This window comes from Hyperolius riggenbachi, chromosome 4 (assembly GCF_040937935.1).
Source record: "Hyperolius riggenbachi isolate aHypRig1 chromosome 4, aHypRig1.pri, whole genome shotgun sequence".
In the NCBI taxonomy this organism is placed as follows: Eukaryota; Metazoa; Chordata; class Amphibia; order Anura; family Hyperoliidae; genus Hyperolius; species Hyperolius riggenbachi.
The window spans coordinates 79534633-79558528 of record NC_090649.1 but is presented as its reverse complement, the minus strand read 5'-3'; the positions used below and the strand labels follow the sequence as shown (position 1 = coordinate 79558528).

Below are 23896 nucleotides of genomic sequence, written 5' to 3'. Positions count from 1 at the left end.
AAACCACTGGTTTATGAAGTCAAGATAAGGTATTTGCACTACAGGACCACAACCCCTTGGCAAAGCTCAAATTCTTTAGGTTTACAGTGACCAGACCATTTTTTTTTACAATTCAGCAGTTTAACAAGTTTGCTGCACGGCTATATAAAACTTAGTACACAAATTAATCTTGCCTCCTTTCCTGGCCACCAACAAAGCTTTCCGTATGCTTCAGGTTCCCTTTAAAGGGAAACTAAACTGAGATAGATGTTTCCTTTTAAACAATACCAGTTGCTTGTCAGTCCTGCTGATCTCTTTGGCTGCAGTAGTGGCTGAATCACACACCTGAAACAAGCATGCAGCTAATCCAGTCTGACTTCAGTCAGAGCACCTGATCTGCATGCTTGTTGAGGGGCTGTGGCTAAAAGTACAAACCGTGCTGAGTGAGCAGAGAATGGACAAGGCCAGAAGTGAGGAGATCTGAGGATTGTGACATCAGAGACGGGGAAGGCATGCATATAATTCTTGCTCGGAGTTGTTTTAGATACCTTTTATTTAAACAAAAAAATGCCTACAGTTCAGGTGCACTCACACAAAGTAGACCCTTTCTTGAACCTGATTGGATATTAAAAAATGAAACCAGTTAACATTTCTCACATCAGATCTTAGCAACAGCCCGCTGTTAATTATTCAAGATGAAGACAGGAAGAGGCCAGATTGTGGGGCTGATGTCATTTACGACATTTGCTCAAACCATGCAGCCCTTCCAAAAATAATGTGCACATTTGTATACCCCTAATTACACTAGAATGGAAGTATGAAGATAGCCAGACAAAGTTTGACTGGAGAATTTAATTTGAATCTCAAGCAACATTAAACACACAAAAAAAAAATCGTCTAAGAAGAATGAAGGATCTAGATAAAGCCTTCCCTGTTCTCTCGCTGTCCACTTGTTCCAACGCTGTCCTTCCCCCTACTGGTGAAATTATTCCACCAGCAGGTCAAATACATCTTTGACCCTTTTTGAACAGGAGACAGCAGTAGAATGAGGAGATGGAGAGAGGACTGGGATGGTTCTATGGAATCCAGAACCTTCCCTCTTCTTAGGTATCTAACTTTTTAGTTAACTTCAGGCTTGCTTTAAGGTAACATTTTTTTCCTAGTTCCATTAGTCTTGCAATGGTCCCATTTTCACTGATCTCATCACACTATTTTACACTACAGAGGACTGATGGTGAGACGAGGTCTGGCACTCTACTGATGGGAGTTCACCAGGGATACCAGCCAACTAGAACTTCCATCACATTACATGCTAAGGATAAAACAAGGATTTGCAATATACATCTCAGACTATTCCTCACACTTCTGGGCTGCTAAGGAAACTGGAGGAGGACACGAGGGCAGCTGCATGAAGAGTATGAAGTCCATGTCCCCCCCAACAAGCATTCAAGCCCTTGTGGTGTCTTCTTCCAATATTTTTAGAACCCAACAAAATGATACAAAAACATAAAATAGGTGTGGGGGAATTATTTGGGTGGATCTGTGTTGATGCCGTATTTCTCTTTGAGAAGTTTGAGTTGCTCTTCTTTCTTCTTTGTGTCCATCTTCTGGAAAGCCTGGAATAAAGCACAAGGCTGGGGTCAGTATCTGCTGCATCGGGTAGCCTCATGTAATGTATAATCACAGGGAGAAAGGTTGTACACCATGCAAGACTAAATCTCATTATTTCAAGTACAAGAAGAAGGGCTGTACACCACACATATTTCCAGCACAGGAAGAGTTATGAAACGTCAGTTATCCATGCAAAAGAGCTTAGACAGTGCTATTTTCTGACGCACTTATACATCAAAGTACAAAGGGTAATTAGTTCTGCTCTGTTAGTGGTTTGTAATTGCCAATGACAGGATGATGCGATATTTAAAAAAAAAAAAAGCTAAATAACGGAAAATAAAAATGACTTTATTTGTTACTAATGTTCTATTAATTACCCACTAGACATACAATTCCCCTACTAGACATACAATTCATTATTTTTTGCTTCAGTGTCACTTTAAGCCACTAAAGCTTAGTACGTATGCAAGACTGTTCTCTCCCAAGGCAGATGGTCGGGCCGCATCTACTGAGAAACTAGCCGGTGTAAAGCAGCCCGTGACCTCCCTTGGTACCATTGCCAGCAATCTATGTGATGCTCAGCCGAGGTCATTGTTCTCCCTTCTCAGCCTACCTCCTCTATACACTCTGTCTGCACTCTGCTCTGTTAGGCCCAGTTCACATCTGTGTTTTATCCTGGATCGGGCTGTACAGATCTGCCCATCTGGATCCTGGAAAACTGTCCGTTTTTACAGCCAGTGTGCTGTAAACTGTTAGTTTTCCATAGGTTCCTATTGTGCTACAAAACCTTCTATTTCCATTCAGCTGAGCAAAGCAGTCTGGGAAATTAGGTCCTGCAGCACAGCGGAACGAAAACCGGAACCATGCGGCCAGATCCGATGCTAAGAGCTAATATGAACCGGGCCCAAGCCCTATTTCCCCACTGCAAAGCAATTAAACACATGACTAGCTTGAAGTCTAGCAAGACATCTGTGCAGCCTCTGCTTTGCACTGTAACCTGAGGAATGTAGTACCTGATCCCTTTGAGCAACAGTCCTACCTTTTGTGATAAATCTGATTGGCAGGAGTACAACATGACCATGCAAGACACTTGCGGAGTGACTATGCAAGTGTAAACCGCTACCCATGTCAATAGTGGCCCAGTCCAGCAAACCACTGATTACTTCCTGACCAGAACTCAATTGGGGAGCAGAAACCCCTTCACCCTACACAAATTTCAGCAGAAATTGGACTGAGAAATAAATAATCTTTCCTAATGCAACACAAATCTCTGAACAACCACCAATCCTCCTCCCAGCCACTTAAAGAACAACTGTAGAGAGAATATTTCCTATTAACCTTCCTGGCGGTAAGCCCGAACTGAGTTCGGGCTATGCCGCCGGAAGGCACCGCTCAGGCCCCGCTGGGCCGATTTGCATAATTTTTTTTTTGCTGCACGCAGCTAGCACTTTGCTAGCTGCGTGCAGTGCCCGATCGCCGCCGCTACCCGCCGATCCGCCGCAATTCCTCTCGCCGCGGCCGCCCCCCCCCCCCCAGACCCCGTGCGCTGCCTGGCCAATCAGTGCCAGGCAGCGCTATGGGGCAGATCGGAGTCCCCTCTGACGTCACGACGTCGATGACGTCGGTGACGTCATCCCGCCCGTCGCCATGGCGACGGGGGAAGCCCTCCAGGAGATCCCGTTCTTTGAACGGGATCTCCGGATCTCCGATCGCCGGCGGCGATCGGAGGGGCTGGGGGGATGCCGCTGAGCAGCGGCTATCATGTAGCGAGACTTTGTCTCGCTACATGAAAAAAAAAAAAAAAAATTTAAAAAAAAAGATTTGCTGCCCCCTGGCGATTTTTTTGCAAACCGCCAGGAGGGTTAAACAATACCAGTTGCCTGGCAGCCCTGCTGATCTATTTGGCTGCAGTAGTATCTGACTAACAACAGAAACAAGCATGTGGCTAATCTTGTCGGTTCTGACAACATTTCCAAAATGAAATAAGATGCCTGTTGCATCATAGATCCTCATGCCTCAGTGACCACCAGGTGCCTGCTCAATCCTACTCTGAAACACATGGGTATGCAAGGGGGAGGAGTGACTGCACTGCCAGGAAAGCCAAACCTGCCTACTAACAGCCTATCACAGCTGTCAGTCCAACGAAAGGAAGGGATTGTATCACACTGACTAGTAGAGGGAAAAGGCGGATGAATGTTGCCAAGGAAGACAGGTCTCTGAACCAGTGCAGTATGTATGCCCTTTTTTTGTTTATTAGTTTTATAATATTCTATTGCATAAAACAAAACTTGTGCCTGAATGTGGTATTCACCAATATGAAGGGAGATAATCACTTCCTGAAGACAGGACACTGTATGACTTACCCTGTTGGCGTTGTAGTACAGGACGACCAGGTATCGGTTACACACATTGAAGCCTGACAGGTGATCGCAGGCATTCTTTGCATCGAAGATGTCTTCATAGACGACGTATGCCGTGCCTCTGGTCTCTGGTGTGTTGCCCCTGCAGCACAGACACAAGCATGCATCAGCAGCCTCATTCACGTCAATGCTTACAGAAAAATACATTTGTCATTGAAACACTGCCCAAAATCAGTAAAAAGTGAAATGATGAGACATATTGCTGAAACAATTTACCGGCAGAGTCAAAGTGATCGGTCGGTTCAAGATTGACAAAAAAATCTGTACTGTAGACTTAGATGCATGTACAGATATAATGAGTGATAATAAAAGAACACCTGACCAGCAAAGCTACCTTCATTATTATTTAGTGTATTTATAAAGAGCCAACATATTGCGCAGCGCTGGACTATATATAGGGATATTATTATTATTTATATAGCGCCGACATATTACGCAGCGCTGTACAGTATATATGTTACGGCCAGAACCGGAAGTGTGGCCACTTCGGGTTCTGGCCGGCCAATGTGCGAAGAGGCCGCAGCGCAGCGGCCAATGTGAGAAATGGAATGTTACGCCGTCTCGCTGCGGCCAAATTTATGACAACCTTGCTTAATTTAATGAAATATAGCCGGCGGCAATGTAATAGATGAACCCGAGAGTCGTTCGTCGCGGCAGGGGAATCCTGCCGTTCCTGCAGAGCGGGTGCTGGCAGAAGCGATGTCTGCAGCCTCCCCGCTCTGCTGCGACGAACGACACTCCGGCTGCATGTCCCCGGCTGCTACTTATTGTATGGGAGGTGGGGAGAGGAGAGAGGCGGGGGGGGGGGGGGGGTCGGGGGAGGAGAGGAGGCAGTGCGAAAGCCGGTGGCTGCATCTATTACATTGCCGCCGGCTATATTTCATTAAATTATGCAAGTTGTCATCAATTTGGCCGCAAAGAGACGGCGTAAACATTACATTTCTAACATTAGCCACTGTGCTGCAGCCACTTCGCACATTGGCTGGCCAGAACGCGAAGTGGCCACACTACGGGTTCTGGCCGTAACACACATACATACATACATACATACATACATACATACATACATACATACATACATACATACATACATACATACATACATACATACATACATACATACATACATACATACATACATACATACATACATACATACATACATACATACATACATACATACATACATACATACATACATACATACATACATACATACATTTATTTATTTATATTGTCACTATCTGTCCCTCAAACAGCTCACAATCTAATCCCTACCATTGCCATGTCTCTATATTATGTAGTGTAAGTACTGTAGTCTAGGGCCAATTTTTAGGGGGAGCCAATTAACTTATCTGTATGTTTTTACATACAATGTAAACATGGGGAGAGACAGAGGTAGCACACGGTTATACAACATAGCACAAAGTTATACATGAAAACGGTATAAGATGCATGATCATGTGATTTAACAGAGACCCAGCAACTCAAGTGCCAGTTCGTCCATGGGAAGGGTGCTATAGCTGGGGTAGCAACATCTAGAAGGACACACCTGGGGGGGAGTTTACAATCTACAGGGGAGGGGGGAGAGACACACTAGGTAGAGCTGTAGTACAGGTGCTTGGCTGTAGAGTTAAAGAGAGTCTGAAGCGAGAATAAATCTCGCTTCAGACCTCATATATAGCAGGGGCACGTGTGCCCCTGCTAAACCGCCGCTATCCCGCGGCTTAACGGGGGTCCCTGATCCCCCAAATCCCCTCCGTAATGCGGGGGAGCGCTTCCTGGTTGGGGCAGGGCTAACCGCCGCAGCCCTGCCCCACGCGCGTCTGTCAGCGCGTATCTCCGCCTCTCCCCCGCCCCTCTCAGTCTTCCTTGACAGAGGAGCGGGGGAGAGGCGGCGATGCGCGGCTGATAGACGCGAATGGAGGCAGGGCTGCAGCAGTTAGCCCTGCCTCCAGGAGCGACCAAGTGTCGCAGTGGGGGGTTTGGGGGTAAAGGGACCCCCGTTTAGAGGAGCGTATGCAGCGGTTTAGCAGGGGGACACGTGCCCCTGCTAACTATGAGCTCTGAAGCGAGATTTATTCTCGCTTCAGAGTCTCTTTAAGGATACATCCAAGCCCCCCCCCCCCAAAAAAAGGAGATCCACTTACCAGGTGCTTCCCCCAGCCCGTGGCAGCCGTCCTGGCAAGGTCGGATGTGCCGGCGAGCAGGACCGGGAACCCCTGGAGCTGGCCTCTGTAATCACGTTTTGAAAATAGGACTATCGGCTAGAGTAACATTTAAGACAGGAAAAGGCAGGCTTGCTGCAAATCCACCCATCACCCTCCCAATCCCTCCTAAGGGGAGAAAATGGGGAAGTGATTGGAAGGAACATCGCAGCAAGCCTGCCCGTTACTTTAGCCAAAAGTTATAGTTTTTGAAATGTGTTTACAGAGACCGAGAAGAGGTATGTGGATCCAGGATGAAGATTCCTCTGTGCTCAGGTCAAGTATATGTAAAGTGGATTCGAGATGAAATTTTACTCATTGCATAATTGTGTTCCTTTCCTATTGTTTATAGGGCATTCCTCAAGCCAAATACTTTTTTGTTTTTGTTTTAATACTCCTAATTTCCTATAAACTAAACAAGCCTCGCCCACAGGTTTTCAGAGAGCCAAGGCACTTTCAGACAGTAGCAAGAGCTCATGGGAGCTCAGTCTGGGCAGGAGGGGGGGGGGGGGGTATTACTAGCCAGAGATTTCAGAGGCAGAGGGGAGGAGGAGGGGGGGGTTAGGTTTTTTTCACAGACTGAGTGCTCAAGATGCAGATAAGCTTGCCTGTGTGTAATGTTTACAAACAACATGGCTGCTGTCGCATCACAGGAAGAAATAATCATTTTCTATTAAAGCTGTTTGCAGCTAGATTTGCTGTGTAAACTATCTAAACTTTAGATAAGATAGACAAGTTACTTGTTATACAGTAGTTCGTTTTTCATCTCGGATCCACTTTAAAAGGAACCCGAGGTGAGAGGGGTATACATATTTATACATATTTATTTCCTGCTAAATGGTGCACATTGCCTGGCTGATCTGCTGACCATCTGCCTCTAATACTTTTAGCCACAGCCCCTGAACAAGCATGCAGCAGGTCAGGTGTTTGACACAAATCTGACAAGAGTAGCTGCTTGTTTCAGGTGAGCGACTCACACTACTGATGCATGAAAGGCCAGCAGGATGCCGGGCAACTGGTATTGTTTAAAAAGGAAGGAAATAAATATGATAGCCCTCATATCCCTGTCACCTCGTGTCTCTTTAAGAGTTGATGGCTGTTTTATTTGTTCAGAACATCTGACCTGAAGTATGAGTCACATTGTAAATCTCTGATGGTAACAGGAAGTGTGGCTGAGGACCAGCACCATCCTTCTTAAAAACGGAACCTTCACTCTAAAGCCTCATCTACACGGTACAACTTTCCATCAGATCGGATCTATTCCAGGCATGGGCAAACTTGGCCCTCCAGCTGTTAAGGAACTACAAATCCCACAATGCATTTGCCTTTATGATTAATGACTGTGGCTGTCTGACTCCTGCAATGCATTGTGGGACTTGTAGTTCCTCAACAGCTGGAGGGCCAAGTTTGCCCATGCCTGTATTAGACGGACCTATTAGATAATTTACAACCGGTCCAATCGGATTACGTTAGATTTTGCAGTAGATTTTGGGTACTTATCAAAGCAAAATCTATCACAAAATTGATCTGAAGCAATTTGGACATCTACACACGATGCGATTTCTTATTAGATCTATCTAATAGATCCGTCGATCTGATGGAAAATTGTATAGTGTAGATGAGGCTTAAAAGATCACAAAGAACTCTTCCGTGGTACCAGTTATTGAATTGTGGCCATGCAGCTGTAGTATCTAACCAGGTCACACAAGTCTCATATCCCCACTACTTACAGGGATAAATTATTAACTAAGCCACACAAAGGGAAACAGCCATTACTGGAGTAGCCTTGATTGGCAGCTGAAATTGGCCGTGTCTGGGCCTAATCGCTTGTGGTTTCTGCTCCTGTAACACTGACCATTAGCGGCCCATTACTGGCAATGACACGCTGTGTCTGGCAGCAGCTCGGCCTCTGCTGTCAGAGTAAATGACATTACTGTAATCTCCATAGGGAAGTCATCCATTACAGGCCCTGCTTCTTGTTACTGCTGGTTTATAAGCAGTTTATGAGATGATGGATTGCAGCTCCCTCTTTCCAATCAGTAAGGATTCCAAGAAACATTAAGGAAATAACCACAGAAATTGTACTTATACACTCGGAATAAACATTGCAACAAACAAGCAAGTCAGGCATGGCAATCCGCAAGATAAACAAGCCAAACCAAGCTGGATGCCACCCAAAGCTGTACAAAGGGCCTAAGAGCAATCCAGCTACATATTCATGGAAAGGCACAGATTTGCATAGATTTCCATACTCAGCCCTTCCATATACATATAATAACCGAGATATGTCATGCTGTGTATGGCAGCTCTGGACAACAGGCACATAAAGACTAATTGACCAGTTCTGTTCTAGGAGATGTATGTGTGAGGGAACAGGCATGAGCAGCACAGTGGCTAAGCAGCCAGAAGGACTCCCTCCATACAGCACAAGAATCGCAGGTTGGAATCTCAACCAGAACACTATCTGCATAGGATTATTATGTTGGCGTTAGTTTCCCAACAGTAACACCACTGGATATCACTTGAATTTATTATACTATTAATTCAAGATTTCTGGGTTTCTCAGACCCCTATAAGAAACAATTTGCTCATCGGCTGTATTGTTGAAAAAAATTAATAAGTGACAACCTGTCATGTGACTGCTGAGTTTCCTTCCTCTGTCCAGAAGGTGGCCTACTCATTCTAAAAATGATCACCCAGCAGTCCACAGGGGGGTGAGAAAGAGCACAGAGCATAATGCTCTGCTGTCGAAGTTCATTGACGGCCCAAAACACTACAGGCCACATTGTCTCATTACAAGAAACCTAAAGCGAGGCTGCCATATTTATTTCCTTTTAAACAATACCAGTTGCCTGGCAGCCCTGCTAATCTCTGACTGCAACAGTGTCAATCACACACCTGAAAGCATGCAGCTAATCAACTCAGGCTTCAGTCAGAGCACCGATCTGCATGCTTGTTCAGGGGCTGTGGCTAAAAGTATTAGAGGCAGATGATCAGCAGGACAGCCAGGTAATTGCTTTGCATTGCTTAAAAGGAAATAAATATGACAGCCTCTATATCCCTCTCCCTTTAAGGGCAAGTACACACCTATGAGGAATGTCGCCCGGCGGAGATTGGAAACCGATCCCCTGGGCTACATTGCAGGATTGAGGATAACATGTATCAATAGCCAGGAGGCTAGTGACATGTTCTGTTGTTATGCAGGTCGGTGTTGGTGGGGGGTAGGGCCTCACACGGGAGTCAGGTAAGTGGGGAGAACAATGCTCTCCCCTGTAGCTCAGTCAAAGTGATCCGCCAGGTCAGGTTGCTAGGCGAGTACCCGAGAGTGGTCAAAAGTTTCCGTACACATGTTACATTACTGGTGGTCGTTATTGGGCGCCTCAGCAGAGTTTCATCTAGTAGGTTTATAAGCTGACTGTCAGATTAAGGGCCAGTGCACACCCAAAACCGCGAGCATAATCACAAACGCTTAGCGCTTTTTGAAGTGATTTTCCTAGGCGATTCTAGGTATGCGCCGAGGGATTTTCTAATCATGCCTAGCAATTTTTGGAGCGGTGTAGCGTTTTTTATTTTTTGTTACAGTAGAGCTGGAGCTGAACAGCTTCTGTAACAAAAACGCTTAGAAAATCTCTCTGATCTAGCACTTTTCAGAGCGAATTTCCACTTTCCTATACTTAACATTGAGGCTGAATCGCCTCAGAAATTAGCAAAAATGCTGCAGGACCCGCAATTTGTGTTTGAAAAAAAAAAAGCACATTGCTCTGGTGTGCACCATCCCATTCAAATATATTAGCCAAGTGCTTTTCAAAGCGGAAACGTTTAAAAAAAAAAAAGTGCTCAGAAGTGCTCTTGGTGTGCACCAGCCCTAAGTATAACAGCTCCTTCTGGGGTGGTAGGAATGAGTTTTTATAATATGTTGCCTGTAGTGAGGCCTTAAAGGGATACTGTAGGGTGGGGGGGGGGGTCAGAGGAAAATGAGCTGAACTTACCCGGGGCTTCTAATGGTCCCCCGCAGACATCCTGTGCCCGCGCAGCCACTCACCGATGCTTCGGCCCCGCCTCCGGTTCACTTCTGGAATTTCAGACTTTAAATTTTGAAAACCACTGCGCCTGCGTTACCGTGTCCTCGCTCCCACTGATGTCACCAGGAGTGTACTGCGCAGGCCCAGTATGGTCTGTGCCTGCGCAGTACGCTCCTGGTGACATCAGCGGGAGCGAGGACACGGCAACTCAGGCGCAGTGGTTTTCAGACTTTAAAGTCTGAAATTCCAGAGGTGAACCAGAGGCGGGGCCGAAGGATCGGCGAGTGGCTGCGCAGGCACGGGATGTCTGCGGGGGACCATTAGAAGCCCCGGGTAGGTTCAACTCATTTTCCTCCGACCCCCCCCTACAGTATCCCTTTAAACAGCTCCAGTAACAACTAGGCATATGCACACAAACAAGAATTGGGGTGTCGGGCCGGGACTGTAGTGACAACGTGGGACTTAACTTCAGGAAAGTCACAATCACAGCTGGCTCCAGCACAAACCTCTATTGAACACATTGCACAGCCGGTAAAAAACACTGACTTATTTTCCATGTCTCTCTCCTATTGATCACTGGCATTCACAGCAAGTTTTAAGTCAAACTCTCAGTCAGGAATATAGTACTTGGGATATAAAGTAAAAAAAGCAATAAAACTGCTAAAGTGCAGAAGTTTGCTGTGACCGTCAGTAGTAGTGAGAAATCTCAGGCTAATCAACCAATTCAGAGCTGCTGGATAAAAGACGATGCCAGACAAACGCACTGCAGGACAGCTCAAAGCAGACTGATTGATAAGACAAAAGACAAATCAAACATCATGTTTCTGTAGCGGTCCCTTGAGCAGCACAGGACAGCAGCAGAGACTACAGATATGTATAAAATCTCTCATCCCCAGTAAAGGCTTCTTTCCACTGGCAGCTGCAGCGGTTTCCCAATTTGTCCACGGCTCTCGTCCTGCTGTGTAGCTGCAGCTTGAATTGCTAAGCAGTGCCATGTATGGTTTAGGATTCAGTTGCGTGCTGCATTAATCTGCAGCATGCGGTCCAGATTTGCGCCAAAGTTCAATCTAGATGGCAAGCCATGTTACAGATAGGCAGCATTTCCATTGCAGCTTGCAAGCGGGGAAAGGCTGTGAATCTGTACATACTGGAAACGAGCCCTAAAGCTCTGGACACATGCCAGATGAAACTAGGCTCTGCCGAGAATCTATCATATGTCAGCACCCCCCCCCCCCCTTTCCCCCTTAGATACTTACCTAAAAAGAGTTTAGTCTCAGGATCCTACTGAGGGTTCCCTCTGTACTTAATGTACCCCAACCGCCCCCCCCCCCAGCACGGCCCCCCAAAGATTGGTGAATTAGCGACAATGCATTGTTGCTAATCACATTGGGGCTGCAGAGATCTTCTCCCTGTATTGTGGCTGTCTGAGCCTGCACATGTACAGTAAGCCGAGGGCCCCTTGCTACTGCGCATGCACAGATGCGCTCGCATGTCTACTGGGCATCCATGCTGCAAAACAAGAAGGAGCGAGGCCCCGATCTGGAGGGGAGCTACACTCAGTGACAGGGGGCATCTAAATAGCTAGGAAAGCCTCAATAAGATCTTGAGGCTTCCCTCTCTTAAAGTGAACCTCCAGAATAAAAATCTACTCAGCAGCACTGAAATGCTTGGTGTTTCTATAAGTTTTACAGCATCAGAACTTTGTTTTTATTACCTAAGCCTAATTATTAGCTGCGCAGATGCTAAGCTCCGCCTCATCAAAAAAAACTGCCCAGGCATTCTTTCCCTGATGCTGTGCAAAGCATGATGGGATTTCTTATGTTGTTCTCGTTGCCTAGGAACTGGGAGGGGTGATCAGGACACAAGGCAGTTGGAACTGTGTCTCATGCTCCCTGTCACCTCCTTTCAACCAAGAAGATGACTGCCCCCATGAAATCAAACATTTGCCTGTTTTTTTAAAACAGGGTGGGTAAGAGATTATATTACCTATCTATTTTAATTAACATAACTAATGTATCTTAATGACAGTATGTTTGTTTAGACTGAAGTTACTCTTTAAGGTGAGTATCTGATTTTGATCTCAAGCTTCAGCTCCGGATCGCTTTAAATCACAGCCTTACAAGCTAATGATCACGTCAGTCTCCATGAGTTCCGCCACACTGTTCTAACTCTTCCATACTCTGTCTGAAGCCAAAAAAATGAAAGACTAGGCTGGACTGCTATAAAGTGTACTTGATGCGACATGTGTATGTACAGTACAGTACAAGCATTCAAATAACTAGGCTGCATTGCTTTCTTTTTCTGCCGGAAAGAGTAAACATTCAGGTACACAAGCGACAGTTTCTCTTTAGGCACGACCTAGTTGAACTATAGCATAATCCTCATTGATGAAGATTTTCAGCCATACAACTGGTTTCTAGTATATGAGTGCAGGGGATATATAGAATAGGTCACTAGTTCATATATTATAGCTCTAGAACACTTGAAAGACTAACAGAGACAATAAATCATTAAAGGGACTCCGAGCAGTGCAGAAACTATGGAAAGATGCATATCTTTTTAAAGCTCTCTTTCCCCTCTTTCCAATGATATATAAACCGCCGCGATTGAAATTGCTGCGGCCGCGATTTCAATCACAAAAATAGAGAAAACTAAAAGGCGTAGGGTGACGATTTAGGTGTCGCCAGAAAGAGGAGAAAGAGAGCTTTAAAATGATATCCATCTTTCCATAGTTACATTGTATTACACATGGCGACTTTTTCTGCTGAATGGAGCTGCCGACACTGGGGAAAGTGTCGTCCTGTGTAATACAAGTAACTATGGAAAGATGGATATCATTTTAAAGCTCTCTTTCTCCTCTTTCTGGTGACACCTAAATCGTCGCCCTACGCCTTTTAGTTTTCTCTATTTTCGCGATTGAAATCGTGGCCGCGGCAATTTCAATCGCGGAAATAGCGAAAACTAAAAGGCGTAGGGCGGCGGTTTATATATCATTGGAAAGAGGAGAAAGAGAGCTTTAAAATGATATGCATCTTTCCATAGTTTCTGCACTGCTCGGAGTCCCTTTAAATCTACTTTTTAAGATTTAAACATAAAATAAAACACAGATAGCTAAAAAAGAAAAAAAATGTTATTTTTAGGAGTAGGAGGATAAATATCTTTATATCTTTAACAATAAAACATTTATGGACAAGGTAATGCAATTGATCTAATCATTTTTACTACAGCATAGGAAGTGTCAATTGTAGAGATTTGTACTTACACTCGAATCTGCCGAATAGGGCCGTACTTCCCAAAAATATCATACATTTCTTCGCCAGTGATCTTATATGGCAAGTTCCTGATGTACAATATCCGGTTCACTTCAGGTGGAAGACGTATCTGTCAATCAGAAACATGTATAATCAGCAGGTGCAAGCCAAGACTTCTGGCTGTATGTACACTACAGTAGCATCCCTTTATTGTAAACTCAAGGGACCAAGAAAAGTAGTTTACTATATCAGAAGTTTACTATACCAGAATTGGTCATACATAAGTATGCAGACACATTAGCTGGGACCTGAGGACTTATGCTGGGAATACACGATGCGTTTTTGCGTTCGTTTTCGCTTTCGATAGATTCTACTCTCGATTCACTGCTCGATTCCCCTCTCGATTCCTTATCTTTTCTTATCAATTACATTCACTTGAATGAGGAGAATCGAAACGAAAGTAGAATCGACCAGATCCGACAGGTTGGAATTTATCTATCGAACCCATCTATCTAAAGTAAAAACTTAACGTGTATTCCCAGCATAAGTTTACTATCAGACATGGGCTCACGAGTAATTACAAGTGTCTAAGCACTCAAATTTGTGATTTAAATGAGGCTTAATTGCCTCAGGTATGCGGCGGGGAAATAAGGGGTTATTTACTCTCCTTTACTTCCCACATCCAAAACCTCACTAAGTCCTGCAACTTCCACCTTCGTAACATCTGTAAGATTCGCCCTTTCCTGACCTCTGCCACCACCAAACTCCTCATCCATGCCCTCATAATTTCCCGCCTTGACTACTGCAATGCCCTGCTGTCTGGTCTCCCTATGACCCGAACAGCCCCACTGCAGTCCATCATGAATGCGGCAGCCAGAATTATCCACTGCTCCCATCGCTCCACCACGGCGGATCCGCTCCTAGAATCCCTCCACTGGCTTCCTATCCAGTCCAGAATCAGATTCAAGATACTGTGTCTGACCTACAAATCTGTCCACAAAACCTGTCCAACCTACATTTCCGATCTTACTCAGAGGTACACACCTAGCCACTCACTCCGCTCTTCCAATGAACTTCGCCTAACCGCCCCCCGAATCACCCAGTCCCATGCACGCCTCCAGGACTTCTCAAGAGCTGCTCCAACACTATGGAACTCCCTACCTCCACCCATTAGGGCAGCCCCCTCCTTCAACATCTTCAAGAAAGCCCTCAAAACTCACCTTTTCACTCTGGCCTACCACCCCTCACAAGTGCTCTAAACCTACAGCTGAACGCTGGTCCCCTACCATTCGTGTCCTTACCTCTCCCTCTAGATTGTAAGCCTTTGGGCAGGGTCCTCCTCCTTTTGTGTCCTACCTGATCTTGCACCTCCATTACTGTGAACCCATGCTATGCATCTGAGTGAACCTAACCTGCCTAATCTCCATGCTCCATCCAGTGACTGACTAAGCATTACCTTGTACTCATACTATGGTGTGTGATCTGGTTTTCTTGTATTCCTGTATTGTCATATTGCTGTATGTCACCCCTAAATATTGTCTGTAACCTAAATTAATGTTCAGCGCAGCGTAATATGTTGGCGCTTTATAAATACAATAAATAATAATAATAATAATTTACCCATAAGTCCGTGGTATAGTGTGCGCTCCAAACAACTTGCACGCGTGCTATTGGACGCATTGCAAGCTCACCACCACGCACTTCCTCCTTCCGGCTTGAAGGAGGAAGTGCACATAGTGAGGCTTGCAACGCGTCCAATGGCACACGTGCAAGTTGTTTGGAGCGCACACTATACCATGGACTTATGGGTAAATAACCCCTTATTTCCCCGCCGCACACCTGAGGCAATAAAGCCTCATTTAAATCATGAATTTGAGTGCTTAGACACGTGTAATTACTCATGAGCCCATGTCTGTGTACTATATGCAGAGGTTTACTACATTAAAGTTTACTAGAACGAGATTCCACTGTGTTATTCAAATGTTTGGATTCACTTAAAATTCCAATCATCAATTTTTGATCAAAATTGGTCAAATAGATTGATCAATCCAGAAGGAAAATCTACGTTGATTGGCGGAAAGTTGACAGTGACGGCAGATAGAAAGCCCATAGCATTGCACTGAACAGTACAATGATGTGGTTCGATAGATTTTTAATAGACTTTATGCTGAAATTATTGTTATTGTATGTTTTGCACATTATACAGTGTAGATGCTGGCACTATATGAATTAAAGATAATAATTCTGAAATCTATTGAAAATCTGTTCCTAGTGTGTGGCACACATCAGATAGATCCCTGTCAGATTTGATCTGACTGGGGTCTATCTGATGGTCGAATCTGTTGGCCATCTATAAAACTGACCATACATCACTCAATGTATGGCCAGATGGCCCATTAGATAAAACCCCGCTCTGATCAGAGATGGATCTATTGCATGGCCACACACTGCACAGCGATTTCCAGTAATTTCATCATGAAATCTATTGAAAATCAACCTTGCGTTGCCTGACCACTCCACCATACAGAAGTTGCGCTGGTACGGGATTTGTTGGTCATCGCAATATTGAACACCACCACACATTCAATCAAAGCCTTGCAACCAAGATTTTCCCGCCATTCCGGATCCATTAAACCAATTTAGGACGGAAATCTATCAAAAGATCAATCGGGCCTCCACGTTACAGCACTGAAGGTAGCCATAGATCTAGCGACGATGGGCAGATTCGACCAAGAGACAAATCTCTCTCTAATCGCATTAGAGAGAGATCTGTTGGCTGCCCACACACCACAAGCCGATTCCTGATCAATTTCATGCTGAAATCTCTCAGGAATAGGCCTTGTGACACAGCATCCGACCGTCTCGACGCTTTACCCCTAATGTTAAGGTCTCGTTTCCATCCCTCCGCTTTTCAGCAATATTATTATTATTATTATTTATTGTATTTATAAAGCGCCAACATATTACGCAGCACTGGACAATAAATATATACAATGATACAAGGATGACATACATAGGGTTATACACATAAACCCTATGTATCAATCTTTAACATTGATGTGCTGATAAAAAGCGGACAGAAACGCACTAAGTGGAAATGAGCCCTAAATGTCCCCCCAATGCAAGTGATACATTACCTGTCCGCAGCCTCTGCTTATCCCCAGCTGGCTCCAGGCGCACTCTGTTCTCTGCACACACACTCCACGTGGTTGCCTTGTAACGTGGCTGCGTCTGTGATGTCACACGCACGCCCATACAAGGCAAGCAGGTAATGCTCGCATGTATAGAGAGTGGAGTGCGCCCGGAGACTCAGAAGGAAAAGCAGAGGCCACAGATAGGTAATGTATCACTTGCACTGGGCACCAGGGGGACATTTAACATTAGGGGGGACAGTGCCGTGGATTTATGGCGTTCCTCCCAAAATTGCATGCTGTTACCGCCGCACAACTGATCAAGCAAGTTGGCCCTACATCTTGCAGCATGTGCGATCGAGTTATGCGACCAATTTTATCCCGAAATTGGTCGCATTGTCAGTCGGCCATGCACTTGGCGGCGCCGATTTTCATCCTATTGATTAAAATCAATCGAATTGGATGGTCGATCAGTGGCCAAGTCGCCTAATGTATGGCTACCTTAATTCTTTTACAATTCGATAAAATTATTAAATCGGAAGGTCAAACAGGCTGACATGACAGGTAATATATGGGCACCCTAAGTGTATGACCACCCTCAGCCAGAGAGTAATACTCCCAGCAGCCCCAGAGTGGCTGCCCCTCTGCCTCCAGCCTGCTCACATCATCACCCTCATAGAGAGTAATCCTTCCAGCAGCCCCAGTGGCTGCCCATCTGCCCCCAGCCTGCTCACATCATCACCCTCAGCCAGATAGTAAACCTCCCAGCAGCCTCAGTGGCTGCCCCTCTGCCCCCAGCCTGCTCACATCATCACCCACAGCTCACTGTCTCTCCTGCTGTCTCCACACAGCACACTCTTTTACTTTACTTCTGACCAATACACTAAAAGTCAAATCATATAAAAGTGTGTTGTGAGTGATCGTGTGTAACAGGGAGGGATGTCGTGGTAGCGCCGGGTGACGTCACGCCGCTGCCATGGTAACGGGCATGTACTCACATTGGCACGTTTCGCCGCTTGCATCGCCATGGTGTTGGCTTGAGGACGGTGACACTTCCCGGAGAAATCAACACACTCAACACCGAACTAAGCTACGCTGCAGGAGGCGGAAACAGGCAATATCACGTCACTTCCGGCGCTTGTGAGTGACTGAGAGTGACGTCATTACAACATGCGTTGAGGCAGCCATGTTTGTCGTGGGCAAAGTGTGGTTCTTGTTATTCTCTTAAAGTTGTAGCCTGTGAGTAGAATGGCTGTATCCATGACTTCCAGGGGTCTCAGGTCTCAGTCTATGGAGAAGAGGGAGTCATAGCTTCGAATGGGTCTATTTGCCACTTGTTTCTGTTTTCTAAGCAAGAACTCTGGATGGAAGTTTCTTGTCTCTTCATGTAGATGCTCAACTTTCTCGTTTTCATGGTATTTTTTTAAAGGGAACCCGAGGTTATAGGGATATGGAGGTTGCCATATTTATTTCCTTATAAACAATGCCAGTTGCCTGGCAGTCCTGTTGATCTTCTGAAAGAAGTAGTGTCTGAGTCAAAACCCTGAAACAAGTATATGGCTAATCCAGTTATCCAGTAAAATCCGAGTCAGCTGAGTTAGAGTATCTGATCTTCTGCATGCTTGTTCCAGGTCTGTGGCTAAAAGTATTAGAGACAAAGGCTATCATTCATAAAGAGGCTGTCGGTAAGGGGAATCAGTGCGGGAAAACACCGCTGGCGGTGTTTTAGACTTCTGGGTGGGCATTCATAAAAAAGTATCCATGTGCGGAAGCACTGCGGAGATTCCCCGAACTAGGCTGGCGATAGGCAGGCGGTAGGCAGGTGGAGACACGGAAGCTGCAGAGTTGATACATTTCTCCGTGTTCCGCTCTGCTGCAGCTGCCTGGGAGGTCTGTGTGTCTCCATTCACTTGCATTGGTATCGCCACATCAGAGGGAGCGGGACTTCCCGACCTGACACCGCTTGCGGTGTTCTTCATGAATGAACATTTTGCTACATTTGTTCCGATAATCACCGCACAAGGCGGTGATTTATCACTCTGCTCGTTAGTGTCATTTTTTCATGCGGAAAGAGCCTTTATGAATGCTGACTTTGCCGAGTGGTCGGTAAAGTCAGCTGTTTTTAGCATTTCCGCATGCGGAAATGCTTTATGAATGATAGCCAAAGTATCAGAGGGATTGCCGGGCAACTGGTATTGTTTAAAAGGAAATAAATATGGAAGCCTCCACATCACTCTCACATTGGGTTCCCTTTAGGTTACCAGTTTCATCAACTGAACTGCACACACTTTTCCACTATGCCCCAACAACTTATTTGAGATCCATTGATTAAAATGAATTCTAAGGGCCCATTCACACTTGCTGATCGCAAAACGCTAGCGATTTTGCTAGCGTTTTGCTCTGGCGTTATTCAAATCCCCATTCACACCTGGCGATTTTTTAGCGATCGCATTTTGCGCTTCTATAGCACTAAAATGCGATCGCTGTGAAATCGCCTGAAAATGGTGCAGGCTACACGTTTGCGTTTAGCGTTTTTGGGTGATTTGCGGCGATTAGCAAAAATCGCCCAAGTAAGAACAGCCCCATAGGGTTTCATTGCACTAGCGCTTTTAAAAAGCGCTAGCGTTTGAGCGTTTTGCCGAAATCGCAGCAAAACGCTCAAGTGTGAATGGGCCCTCACATTTGTATAGCGCTTTAAAAAAAAGGCTACTTGCATATTATCCGATCAACCTAATGGGTGCCCATACATGGCATAATATTTTTCTTTTTTTTTTTTTCGATTAGATAATTTTGTGTAATTATATCCCAGATCCCAGTAGAGCGGAAAAAAAATTGCATAGTTGTTTTCGAGGTACCATACATGAACGTTTTTGTCAGAAAATCCAGAAAAAAATGATTTAATATATAAGATTTTTTCCAACATGTCCGATCAGATTTTTTTTTTAAAAAAAGGGATAATCGTTCAATTTTCTTGATCGATAAAAAAAAATATTTTTGACTTTCATTTGATCCAGTCATTTTGGTCAAATAAAATCGAAGGTTTTAAAATAGAATCGAAGGTTTTATTGTACCGTGTATGGGCATCATAAGTGTAAACTGCCAAAATCAGTACTTTATTCTAAAAGGATTCCACAAACAGTAAAATGCACTTACTGTACTTCCAGGTGCTTGTGAAAGGGACCCAATCCATATAAAATATAAAACGCCTGCCAAACACTGCTGCCACTCAGTCACTGTCCACTCCGCCCGAGTTAAAGCGCATCATACTTGCACATTACAGCTAATTGGAAATAAAAAAAAAAATGAACCAAATACTTACCTAAGGAGAGGGAAGGCTCTGAGTCCTATAGAGCCATCTGGATCCTCTCACAGTGCTCTCGTTTCAGCGTTCCCCCGTTAGAATCCCCGGGCCGAAGGAGGGTTCGGGAGAAGAGTGCTCCTGAAGACAGGAAGCTCCATAATGCCCCTGCGTGTGAGAGGGCGCTCGCGCGTGCGCAGTACGGAGCCACCCATCTTTAGGAGCACTCGGGCTCTGGAAGTCTTCCGTAGCCTCCCTCAGAAAGCAGTATTTGACTACTTTGGTTGAATACTGCTACCGGGGGAGCCAGCGCTGGAACAAGGGATCCATGAGAGGAGAGGGAAGGCTCTAGGACCCAAAACTCGCCTTTTCCTAAAGGTGCATACACACATCAGACTATAGTCTTTGGAAAATGAAAGATCACAGACCAATCTTACCACCCTTTATGTAGTATGAGAGCCATGCCTACACAGTCTATTCTATGGAGCAAAACTCCCCATCAGAAAAAAATCTTTGCAAGATGCTGCACACAAACATGCTGCACACATTCAAAAGATCTGTAGCTGCAAAAGATCTGTTCCTGCCAAAAATCCATTCCTGCAAATTGCAATGATAGTCTATGAGATCTGCAGATCATCATACACACGATTTAACTGACATTCATAGCCGGCCTTTGATATGAGCGACCGGAGCGGTCGCTCAGGGCGCCAGCTTCCAAGGGGGCACCTATAGCTGGTTACCTAAAACTGAGGGCACCTACACCTGATTTCCTATACTGAGGGCACCTATAGCTTTACTGAGGGCTCCAACACCTGGCTACCTTTACTGAAGGCCCCAACACCTGGCTACCTATACTGGAGGCACCTACGCCTGGCTACCTATGGGGGGGATGGAGACCTTCAACTGACTTCCTATACTGGGGCACCTACACATGAGATCCTATACTGGGGGCACCTATACCTGGCTACCTACCTATACTGAGTCTGAGGGCGTTTTGGGGGGGGGGGGGGGAGGGCGCACTGCGGCTATAACGCGTGGTGCAAATTGACAGTGCTGTGCTATAATTCTAAATGGGGGTAGGGCGGCTAACTGTCCCACAGATTGTTTTTATTAATATTCCTGAAAGGTTCTAGCCTTCATTTTTAAGTGTATTCAGGATAATGCACTCTTTCCATCCATTCGTGGTTATTAATAGTATTTTTTCTATTATACATACATGACACAGAGATCTGAGCATTTGGCGTGATGTGTCACAATGTCAAAAAGGTTGGAAACCACTGTTCTAGGAGATATCTCAGGAGAAAAGGGAAATTGCATATGGGCTTGTGTGTGTGTATACGTGCGTGCGTGTGTGTATAAGCACGTGGGAAGAGGATGGGGGGGGGGGTCATAAAAATCAGGTTTCACTCAGGGCGCTGTGAAACCTAAGGCCGGCCCTGCTGACATTCATCTGCAGATCAGATCCACCAGGATGGATTTTCAGATCTGCAGATGATTGTCTGATCTGCAGATGAATGTCAGTTAAATCGTGTGTATGATGATCTGCAGATCTCATAGACTATGAATGCAATTTGCAGGAACTGATCTTTGGCAGGAACAGATCTTTTGCAGATACTGATCTTTTGTGTCTGTACAGCATCTGTGTGTGCAGCATCTTGCAAAGATTTTTTTCTGATGGGGAGTTCAGCTCCATAGAAAAGACTGTGAAGGTATGGCTCTCATACTACATGAAGGGTGGTAAGATTGGTCTGTGATCTTTCATTTTCCAAAGACTATGGTCTGATGTGTGTATGAGCCTTTAGGTAAGTATCTGCTTCATTATTTTTTTCAGGGGTTCCTATTCACTTTAATTAACATTAAATTTGAACTCCTTATGTTTTATTTTTTAAAGAGGAGCTGTTAGGTATAAGGTTTCAGAGAAAAAAAACACATATATCAGTAGCTAAATATTGGCTGTACTTACATTACATATGCATTTCACTGTCCACGTTTGAATTTCACAGAATTTTTATATAGTATTTGCAGAGAATGATGCTCCTGACAGCTCATGGCAGGTTCCATGTTTGTCTGTCTCCTATGAAGCCAATTGTGTCGTCATGTCCTCCCTGCTTCCTGATGATTCCACTCACACAAAAGATCCGTAATGGAAAACACTACTGTGCAGTGAATATTGATTAGCCATGTGGCTAGGAACAATAGCGGGCTCCTGCAGTGTACTCTGCCCGGAGATTTTTCACTGCTACGCTGTTGTAACATGAGCCTGTACTTTCTCACTAGCAGCCAAAATCCGCAAACGCGCAGCAGGAGGCGCGTTTGCGGCTTGGCAAAAACCGCAAACCACCGGTGTGCACCATCCCATTGCAATACATTAGACAAGCGTTTTTGTAGGCGGATGCGGCCGGCGGATCGCTCCAAAAACCGCTCGGTGTGATGAACTTGCAAATGCACACGAAATTGTATAAAAAAAAAATATTGCATACATTTGCCAGCTGCTTTTTCAGGACAGTCAGTCTTTAGAAACCAAATCCCTCTTTCTCCCTTGTTTGTCCCTCTTTGAGGACCGATGTACAGATCTGTATAAATATATCATTTTGTACTGGAAAATGTGTTTAATTGACTGTAAACATTATTCTCATCATTTAAATTGATATATTTCTTATTTTCAAATGTTAAAATGAAGGAAAGCTAAGCATGTGGTTTGAATGATAAACCGGCATCTTTTGCTTCTGAATTCTTTGTGATAAGCATGGTGAGGGGTGCAGTGGGGGCGTGGTTAGAGGTATGACAGGGGCATGCCTTAAAGGGACCCTGAACAAATGCCCTGACAACTTCAGGCCAAAGTCGTAGAATAACGGAGCCGCCAGCGGGACCGAGAGAGGAGCCCGGAGGACGCCAGGGGACTTTGCGGGCTACAGTGGGCTGGAGGAAGCCCCAGGTAAGTGCAAATTCTGATTTTACAACCTGCTCATGGTCCCTTTAATGCAGGGGTGTCAAACTCAAATACAAAGTGGGCCAAAATTGTACACTGAGACCTAGTCCCTGGGCCAACCTAAATGTCTACTGGACACCTTCCTTGCCTATGGTCCCAGGTGGCCCTCTCCCTTTGCTATACAGTTCCCTGGTGTTTAGTGCTTTCCCCCTCCCTCCCCCATATGGCATCCCAAGTGTTCCAGGGCTTCACCTCCAGTATAACTTCACTGGTGGTCTAGAGTGGGCAAACATAATGCAAAGTGGGGAAACCACTTGAGAGCCAAATTTAATGGCTTTGAGGGCCAGTTTTCGCCCACAGGCCCGAGTTGGATATGTATGCTTTAATGTGTTCCTCGTTCTTATCTCAAAAAGTTAGGAGGTATTGGCAGGGGTCAAACTTGAGTCCACAGAAAAACGAAACCATTTTTCCGCTGACAAATCTGCAGTGTTGGCCTCTAGTCACCTGAGAGCAGCTGACTGTGGGCAAGAGGGAATCGTACGTGTTGTGCAGAAAGATCATTTTGAGATAAGGGAAAAAAAAGCAGTGCCGGTATTTTTTTTCCTGCAGCAGAAATAGCACATTGCTCCCACTGCACTGTGATTGTGCACTAGGAAGGAAGCATGATGGACATTTTCGCGGTGCAGGAAAACTCCTGCGATTTTGGCAGATGTGAACCCTGGAGTAAAGTCTGTATCTTTCATGGTTTACAAAAGAGCTTGACAAGTTTCCCAGCTCTGTCCAAAGGCAAAAGGAAGCTTTACATGAGAGAGAGAGAGAGAGAGAGAGAGAGAGAGAGAGAGAGAGATGAGAGAGAGAGAGAGAGAGAGAGAGAGAGAGAGAGAGAGAGAGAGAGAGAGAGAGGAGAGAGAGAGAGAGAGAGAGAGAGAGAGAGAGAGAGAGAGAGAGAGAGTGTGTGTGTGTGTGTTTTACAAAACCATGTAATAAGGTTCACATCAAAGGACCAATATCGCGAAAACATTAGGCAGTTAAAATCTGACAGAACCGA

At 45.2% G+C, this 23896-nt stretch overlaps 2 protein-coding genes across 2 annotated transcripts in view; one reads left to right on the top strand and one right to left on the bottom strand.

Moving 5' to 3' along the window:
* The window catches only part of LOC137571308 (uncharacterized), a 130915-nt gene that overhangs the window by 33352 nt on the left and 73667 nt on the right, over nucleotides 1-23896 (top strand). The gene's annotated exons all lie outside the window — the stretch shown is intronic.
* On the bottom strand, nucleotides 817-17758 carry SF3B6 (splicing factor 3b subunit 6). The gene is made up of 4 exons (XM_068279073.1): nucleotides 17620-17758; nucleotides 13502-13620; nucleotides 3954-4092; nucleotides 817-1595 (listed from the first exon to the last, which is right to left on the bottom strand). Exons 1-4 carry the CDS (start codon nucleotides 17647-17649, stop codon nucleotides 1506-1508), a joined length of 378 nt encoding a protein of 125 aa, XP_068135174.1. The 5' UTR covers nucleotides 17650-17758; the 3' UTR covers nucleotides 817-1505.